At 31.2% G+C, this 9,386-nt stretch overlaps 1 protein-coding gene across 1 annotated transcript; it reads right to left on the bottom strand.

The window, feature by feature from the left end:
* Positions 1–7,171: 7,171 nt before the first annotated feature.
* On the bottom strand, positions 7,172–8,772 carry LOC145137253 (tropinone reductase homolog At5g06060-like). Its single transcript, XM_079071397.1, has 4 exons — positions 8,434–8,772; positions 8,118–8,334; positions 7,934–8,040; positions 7,172–7,491 (listed from the first exon to the last, which is right to left on the bottom strand). The coding sequence occupies exons 1-4, from the start codon at positions 8,737–8,739 to the stop codon at positions 7,315–7,317; spliced, it is 807 nt and encodes a 268-aa protein (XP_078927523.1). The 5' UTR covers positions 8,740–8,772; the 3' UTR covers positions 7,172–7,314.
* Positions 8,773–9,386: the final 614 nt, after the last annotated feature.

Here is a 9,386-nt window from a genome sequence, read left to right as displayed (position 1 = left end):
CCTTTAGAATTCCAAGTTGGAGATAAAGTAATGTTGAAAGTCTGTCCTTGGAAAGGCATAATTCGATTCGGGAAACGAGGCAAGCTAAACCCACGGTATATAGGACCTTTTGAAATTCTAGCAAGGATTGGTTCTGTCGCATACCAACTCAAGTTGCCTCAAGAGCTAAGTAATGTGCACGATGTTTTTCACGTATCAAATCTCAAAAGATGTCTTTCTGATGACACTCTTGTTATAGCTCTCGAAGAGATACAAGTCAATACGAAACTCAACTTTGTAGAAGAACCTGTTGAGATCATGGATCGAGAAGTCAAATGATTAAAGCAAAGTCGTATTCCCATAGTGAAAGTTCGATGGAACTCTTTACAAGGACCTAAATTTACCTGGGAACGTGAAGATCAGATGAAAGAAAAATACCCCCAACTGTTTGACAAAACCCCATCCATAAGATAAATTTCGGGACGAAATTATTCTAACGGGGGGAGAATGTAACACTAGTCAAATTAGGTCAATAGACAATCACATGTGATTATGCCAATCATGTAATGTGATTTTGTTAAACTAGTAATGTGATAAGAGTGCCATGTAGTTCATGATAAATTCTAAATACAAATATGAACTTTCTTTATGATACAACTTAAAGTATACGTCCATACGATTCCAAAAATATAGAGAATGTCTGAATCTGACTTCGCATGAAGAAGTTATGATAAACGGAACACTATAAATCTCTATAATAAGAGGAATTTAAAATATACTTACAATTAGCTATTGGAGTCTAAATAAGAGTTGTAGTACTTGTAAATACCTACGCGTGCATATAAAGAACGTCAAAAACGGAGTTCGTATGTGAAAGTTACGACCTTCCGAAGATTCAGCTGTCAGAAACCCTAATATGACTGAGCTCACGACGTGAGCAAAGAAACTCACGACGTGAGGAGTCATTTTTCCACATCTCGGAATCTAGAAGGTGTGTGACGAGGCTGCGAGGGGATAAGATCCAAACTCACTACGTGAGCAAGGATATTTCACGACGTGAGGAGTCACATGGCCACCTTCCGAAGCTAGGGACGCAAATGGCAAGTTTACGGGGATAAGATCCAAACTCACGACGTGAGCCTTATAAAGCTCACGACGCGGGGGTCCAAAGTCCTTACTATAAATAGCAGGTCCGACTTCAGCCATTCTTACACCTAAACTTCTTTCTCCTATCTCCTTTGTTGAAGCCATCTTGCATCCCGAGCCCTGACGACCTCGTACGCTGACCGTTTCTGCTTAGATTACATAAAATCACGCTACTAGGGTGAGTTTCACGGCCCCACTTTCTAATATTTTAGGGGAAAACGCATGCTAAATATTGTATATACATTACTATTATGTCTATATGATAGTATATGGTTATAATAGCCGGGGTATAGTTGTTCTAAATATAATATTTTGAATATATACAACTATTATCAACTTCTCAGCATGTTATTATACTAATGTAGATCTTGAGTTATACTTAGGATTCTATATATATATTGTGTGCGATATATATCTGAAGTTATATTCGGAAGTTCTATATGTTAATTTATAAAGTATGTTGCTATTATTGGTTTTATGTCAAGATAAAACTTGGTATGTTGTATGTTGTTATTGTTAGTTTTATGACAAGATAAAACTTGGTATGTTATATGTTGTTGTTGTTATTGGTTTCATGTCAAGATAAATCCTGGTTTTACTTCAAGTTATAGCTGTTATACTGCCTAAGTGTTATGAAGTTAGGAGTAATGTTTAAAAGCATAGTCTAGTAACTTAGGGTTTTAGACATGAAAATGCTTTTGTTGTTAGAGCTATAGGAATCCGTCGAAGTCTACATGAGTAATTGTATTCATCAACAGTCAACCAAATGCGAATGATGAACTATCCTTTTACTTATTATTGTTCTGGCGTCGATGAAGCGTACATTGTTGTTTCTCATGGTTAATCATGAGTGTGTTGTTTCTCATGGTAAATCATGAGTGTGTTTTATCAGAGGTATTATGTCATAGCAGCGGTTACAGGCTCATGGTAGCAAATTGTTAGAAACATTATACTTTGTCGTATACAAGTATTAATGTTAAGTATAAGTCCCCCCTACTTATACGTTAGGTTTAAGGAATGTTTAGGTATAACACTTAATTGATAAGTAAACTATTATACCTAATATACATACTAAATGTTGGAGAGTCAAAATGATACTTTCAAAACTATACTTTTGAACGTGAAAATGTACTATTTTATGGAGTCAAAACCTGTGGACTCACCAACTTTATGTTGACGTATTTTAAAATGCATGTGTTTTTAGGAACTTGAAAAGCTGGTATGTATTCGAACAGAAGAAGTTTTACTATTACCTTTCCGTTCATTAAGAAGTATGCCATAGTCGGATATTATGTAATAGGTCCTAGAAAAACAGTTATGTAACTTTCAGTTATCAATAAAGGTATGTATTTTCTTTAGTACTGTTCAATGTATGTTATATAACTGTGATACGAAGAATGACGTTACACCACCCGGTGTTTCCGCCGATGGCTGGGGGTGTGACAGTTTACTTCCGGAGTATTAAGTTACTCAAATTACCAATCGTTTGTAGATTTTTCATGGGGATTGAGCATTGTATATGGATTGTTGCAATATTCATGGGTACTTAGAAAATGGAGATTTTGAGTATTAGTTAAACCCGCACTTAGAGATTACTTCATGGATTTTATCATGAGTAATTCAAAGCGATAATATCTTCTATTCTTGAAACAGAGATATATAAGTCGTAGTTTATGAATATGTTGTACATTGGTTTGCATCAACACATCCATAATTGCAAATCATAAAGTGTATTTTCATGTATAATGTGACAAGTGAAATGTATGATTATATAATCTAAGTTTATCCGTCCCTTTTGCCTATTTAGGAAAAGCGATATCTCTAGGCCTCTCGGTGATTTGATGTTGACATTATAGTGATGGGCCCAACCGGGACTAAATTGACGTGTTCGAATAGTAGTCTGATGACATCATCATAAATCGGGAAATCGAGAAACAGAATATTGGACCATGACATTGATTATAATCCATGTATCGTGTCCACAAGATATCATGAGAATGAAGGAATTGTTAATCACTTATCTTAGGGCTGACATCTGACTTGATAGAAGTTTGGCAATGGCTTGGAATACACTCTTTACTAGTTATTCAAAGAGTTATGCCTGCATTTGTAGTTGACGACTTATCTAAGTGGGAGACTGTTGGATTAGGGTGTATAAGGTTTTAACTATATTGGTATAATTGATTGAATAATAATAAAGTCCTTTTTGGGTTGCCCTCATAACTGGGAAAATGACATGGATTGAGCATAAGAGAGAAATAATTAATTTGTTAATATATTATGAGATTGATATATTAGTTAGAAATGAAAATTATTAATTTAGAATTACTCATAATTAATTTAATTAATAGTGCTGGATTAACTAGAATTAATTATTGAGTCTAAGGGGTAGAATGTAATTGTTTAATATTTGAGCAATGAGGCAATCTAGAACCTCCCTGCTAGGGACGGTTTAAGGGAGCCTCCTGGAAGGGTTCCAAAAGTTTTCTTGGTCACCAAGGAAACTAATAAGGAAATAAGAAATATTTTATTAATATTTTGGATTCAAATCAGGGATTCCTATAAATATAAATAGGGACCTCCATAAGACTCAAAGAACACTACAACTTTACATGGAATTTCGAAATTCTCCTCCCTCTCTCTCTATTTTCGATCCTAGGGTTTTTCCTAGGGTTTGGGTGTGATTCAATAGAGGCTTCCACGCTATTGGGGCTAGCATTCTAAGTCTTCAAAGTATATTGTTATTTTCGAAAATAACATAAATGTATGTTTAAAAAAAACCTTTTGATTTTCGATTTTAGCTAGGTTATTTAGTATTTTCAAAGTATGTTGCTATTATGAGAAAAGCCATAGAATTGTTTCTAGGATTGCATGTGCACATAATTACTTATGTGAAACTCTGCAAGTACATAAAAGTAATCTAGAAAACCTATCTTAATATTTCTGATATGACTTTTGAAGATTAGGTGTCATGGTTGCAATCATAATGCAAGCAACCTTAGTGACATCGTCAACATGTTGTTTGTGCTCATCAAGTTCCTCACGAGTAGCAGCTGCTTCATTAATTTCTGGAACATTGGTATCGAGAACAGACTCCTTGTTCTTATAACGAAGTGTCATCTTCAAATTTCGCATCCAGTCCATATAGTTTGGACTAGTAAGCTTGTCTTTTGAGAGAATAAACAAAAGAGTGAAGTTTGAGTTATGTGTGGGTGGTGGAGGAGGAAGAAGAACATCACCATTTCCAAACATCTAAATAAGAGATAAGATTTTAGTTAGTTGATTATTACTTAATATTTTAACAGAAAATCTCCAGAAAAGACCTAATAATTTGAGAAATGTTTTAATAAAGTCCTAAACAAAATTGAATAGAAAAGTCCCAACTATTTAACTTTTTGAATACAAAAGCCCAAAAAAAACAACTAATTTTTCATTTTAGCCCTTTTGACATGTTCAGCAGGTCATGAGACCAAATTGTTAATTTTTGCAAAATATTAGGACTTTTCTGTAGATTTTGTCAAAATTTGTATAGAATATATAAACATATTTTTTTACATATATATATATATATATACGTATTTTTTTGATGTATTTTAAATGTATAAATGTATTTTTTATGGTCTTTATATGTATTTTAAGTATTTCACATAATTTTTATTTATTCTTATGTGTTATTTTTTATGTATTACATATTTTATGTATTTTTACATATTTATGTGTTTTTTAAGTTTTTTATATAGATGTTTATGTATTAATATGTATTTTAAATGTACAAACGTATTTTTTTTTTTGCATATTTATATGTATTTTTAAGTATTTTACATATTTTTATGTGTTTTTTATGTATTACGTATTTATATGCGTTTTTATGTATTTATGTATTTTCTTAAAGCTTTTTTATATATTTGTTTAAGTATTTTTATGTATTTTAAATGTATAACAGTATTATTTTTACGTATTTATGTATTATTTTACTTTAAGTCGTCTTCACCATCTAATCAAATTCCTACAGCTTCTTCGATTATGTGTAGATAGTTTTCCTACATATCCATATTTTTTAACCTTTTCCAATTCGCTTATCTTGAAATGATACATCGAATTAAAAAAGAAAATAATAATTTATGCACATACGAAAACTTATAAGCGAAAAGCTTTTTGATGTTTAATTCGAAAACTTATAAATTATTATTTTATCTTTTTCTTCGATATTTAATTTCAAGATATAAAAATAGGAAAGCTTAAATTATGTGGGTATGTAGGAAAATCATCTCGACATATTCGAAGAAGCTGTGAGAATTAGATGAAATGGTGAAGACGACTTTAAGTAAAAAAATACATAAATACGTAAAAATAGTACGGTCATACATTTTAAATACATAAACACATATATAACATAAATATGTAAAATTACATATAAATAAGTAATACATGAAAAACACATAAAAATACATAAGAAAATATGTAAAATACTTAAAAATACATATAAATATGTAAAAATATACGTTTATATATTTAAAATACATAAGCATCTATATAAAAAACTTAAAATATATATAAATAAAAATACATATGAATACGTAATATATAAAAAATAACACGTAAAAATACATAAGAAATAAGTAAAACACTTAAAAATACATATAAATACATAAAAAAAATACATTTATACATTTAAAATATATAGAAATGCATAGACATCTATATAAAAAACTATAAAAAAATACATAAATATGTAAAAATAAATATAAATACGTAATACATAAAAAAATAACACATAAAAATAAATAAACTGTAAAATACTTAAAATACATATAAATACGTAAAAAACTAAACTTATACATTTAAAATACATAAATATCTATATAAAAAACTTAAAATATACATAAATACGTAAAATACATATAAATACAAAATATATAGAAGAATAATACATTAAATATACAAAGAATATGTAAAATACTTAAAAATACATATGAATACATAAAAAATACATTTATACATTTAAAATACATAAAAATATGTAAACATATACATATATAAACTTTAAAAAATACTTAAATACATAAAAATACATATTAATACATAAAAAATATGTTTATACATTATATACAAAATTTCACAAAATCTACAGAAAAATTACATTATTTTGCAAAAATTGACGATTTTATCACATGACATGCTTTAGAGGTTAAAAATGTCTAAAATGAATAAATTGACCGGTTTTTTGGGATTTTTTATTCAAAAAGTTAAATAGTCTTGACTTTTCTGTTAAATTTTTTTTTTCAGAACTTTGTTAAAATTTTTCCCAAAATATTGGACTTTTCTGGATATTTTCTCATATTTTAACCAAAATTAATATCTAAGGATAGGAATTAGGATCCACAAATACAATTCTAAATTAAGAAGATAAATCCCGTAATCTAATTGCGAATTTAATTTAGATAGACAAAACACTCTACAAATTTCACACAAATGATTAATGATTTTGGTAAAATTGGGGAATAAAACTACTTAAAAAACTGCAAAATCAAAATGCAATTAGTTAACGTGGTTTGGTCTAATGTTACATATATCCACATAAGAACAAAAAAGAGAGGCAAAGAATTTTATTACACCAAAGAAATTAATCATTCAAGACCTAAACTACGTTAAAATTTGATCAGTCATTGTAAGACATCATTCGTGTTTTGACTACAGAACAAAAGGTTCTTCACAAATGAAACTACCTCACGATTGGTTCACAAGAACATGTAAAATCATTCTTTGTTTTTATCTATGTCGTTTTCTTGTTTCAGCACCCTTTAATAGATATCTATATATCTTTACGTAAGGACATCATTCTTTGATATTCAAAGAAAAAACAAGCCATTTTTTTTGACTTTTGTGACAATCTACCAGTGAATTTGGACGTGAAGTGTCACCAGTACCACCATTAATTTCAAGTATTAGGTTACTAACAGTGACATGCACAAACTAATTTACAGTTATGGTCCTTGAGCTATAAAAAATATGACATATTGTTCATAATTACACCAAACATAACAGCTGTAAGTAAATCACGAGTCAAATTATTTTAACAGTTTTACTTAAAGAAACAACTTGACAGATTACAGGCGGAAAGAGAGAACTAGCTAGAACATCAAAAGAAGCAATTAATACAACATAAGTAAGTCGAAGTATTGAATGCACTCACGAGAATCCATTGACCGTAAATCCACCATCAACAGCAATGGTTTGGCCAGTGATGTAAGAAGCAGCAGGCATGCAAAGGAACGCCACCAGAGATGAAACTTCATTTGCTTCTGCAGCGCGTTTCAGAGGAGTTCTAGATACCACACCTTCCATAAACTCCTCGCTTTCAAGAAGCTGCATATACAAAACAACAAGGGAATTACTGTTGGATTTAATCGGTTGTTTAAGGGTAATTTGGTCCATAATTTTATTTATGCAGAATTTGAATAAGGAAATGTAGGATAAGGTTAATTGACTGATTTTTAATGGGCATGTTGGGTATAAGAATATGGGTCAATCCTTGTACCGGTTCTTTAGGTGGCAGTGGGTTAGTAGATAGCATTTTATTCCTTGTTTTATGTTGCCACGTTTGTTTTATCTGTTGCTAGTTTGTAAGCCTATATATGGCACATCTTTGATTTAATTAAAATACCAAGAAAAGCACCTTCAGTGCATAACGTAAGATCTAAGTGTGTGTAATTGTGTGTGTTTTCTGAGGGGCCTGAACCAACAATTACAACATTATCAATCAGTAAAGATAAAAGGAAAAGATGAAGAAGGCATATTAGTATATTACATGTTCGGCGAGTGGGGTTTTAGTGACCCATGGCGCTACACAATTAGCCCTAATGTTATCTTTACCCCATTCACATGCTAAATTCTTTGCAAGCTGATTCATTGCACCTGTAGACGCAAAACTAACATTACAACCCATCCGTTTTCATCATACATGCATTATATATGGCGCCAAACAAGCATACCTTTGGTGGCACTGTAAATAGACCCAACAGAAACGTGAACAAGACCTGCAACAGATGAAATAAACACAATGTTTCCAGCTCCAGAAGCTTTTAAAAGAGGATGTGAAAGTTGACACATATGGTAACAAGACTCCAAATTGGTAGCCATGATCATGGAATACTCTTCTGGGGTAAACTCTAACGTAGTTTTAAATATATTTGTCCCAACATTGTTGATCTACAGGAGACAAGTCTGTGGAAGTAAGTCTTCATATTCATCTGAAAACAAAAACAAAAAAAGGAAGTAGAGTTTTGGGTAAGATATGGAAGAACTTACTAGGATGTTGAGTTTGCCACCGAAAAGTGCTGTGACTTTTTCCACAAACTGTTCCCGTTGGGGGCGAGAAGATAAGTCGCAGACGGATCCAGTGACCTTAAAGCCTTTGTCGGACCATTCTTGTAAGCGTTGGTTAAGTACAGATTCATTACGTGAGCAGGTGTGCACTTCTGCTCCTAACTCCGCCAGTTCCTCCACCACAGCATAGCCGATCCCAAGTGTACCACCGGTGACGACAGCAGTCATTCCGGCAAGTGACCATCTGGATTTTCCGATTGCACCAGAGAAAGGTGCGGCGGTCGTCATGCTCCAATAAGAATATCTCCTCTCCTATTATTTAATTTTATCCTAACAAAATTAAGAGTGCAAATATGCCACGTGGCAAGTCAGCAGCCCCTCCAAGCTAAGTGATCTTCCAAAAATGCCCTTGCATACTATATAACCTTGGCCTTTAAATCTGTGATGTGCATTTCTTGAAATTTTACTGATTTTTTGCATTTTACCTGTAGAAACATTTAAATGATTAATTCCTTTTAAATAAGGAAAATATAATGCTATTAGTTTAATTCAATTCCTTTCAAAATTTTATTTAAACATTCGAAACAGTTGATCCTTTCTATCTCCAATATCAAAAAATCAGGGATTGAGTTTATACATGAACATTCTTCATTTGTCATTCATCTTCTTCCTCTTTCAATTCCATATATATAAGATATAAGAGACTGGTCAATAGGTTAGCTATATCCTCGTATCACATATTTTTTCCTCTTTATTTTTATTGTTGCCTTAAATTAATAATTTTACATTCCTTTCATGTTTTCTTATATATTTTTTTCGAAACCTTTATATCTTTTCTTGTTTCATCTTATTCTTCCTTTCGAACATTTGGTTTACATAAATTTTCTGTGTTAAATCCATGTTATGTTTAGCATTTACCAACTTTTGCTTGTAAT

This window comes from Lactuca virosa, chromosome 9, assembly GCF_052849685.1.
Source record: "Lactuca virosa cultivar CGN04683 chromosome 9, Lactuca_virosa_CGN04683_v6, whole genome shotgun sequence".
Lineage (NCBI taxonomy): Eukaryota > Viridiplantae > Streptophyta > Magnoliopsida > Asterales > Asteraceae > Lactuca > Lactuca virosa.
Note: the sequence above shows the minus strand (reverse complement) of the source record. Positions and strands in the feature narration are given on the sequence as shown.

Bases quoted from the DNA above. Each gene is read 5' to 3' on its own strand.
- LOC145137253 (XM_079071397.1), bottom strand. From the start codon at position 8,739: ATGACGACCGCCGCACCTTTCTCTGGTGCAATCGGAAAATCCAGATGG. The intron at 8,335-8,433 runs GTAAGTTCTTCC...TGTCTCCTGTAG, and splicing joins GTGGCAAACTCAACATCCTA to ATCAACAATGTTGGGACAAA. The intron at 7,492-7,933 runs GTAATATACTAA...TTGTATATGCAG, and splicing joins AAACCCCACTCGCCGAACAT to CTTCTTGAAAGCGAGGAGTT.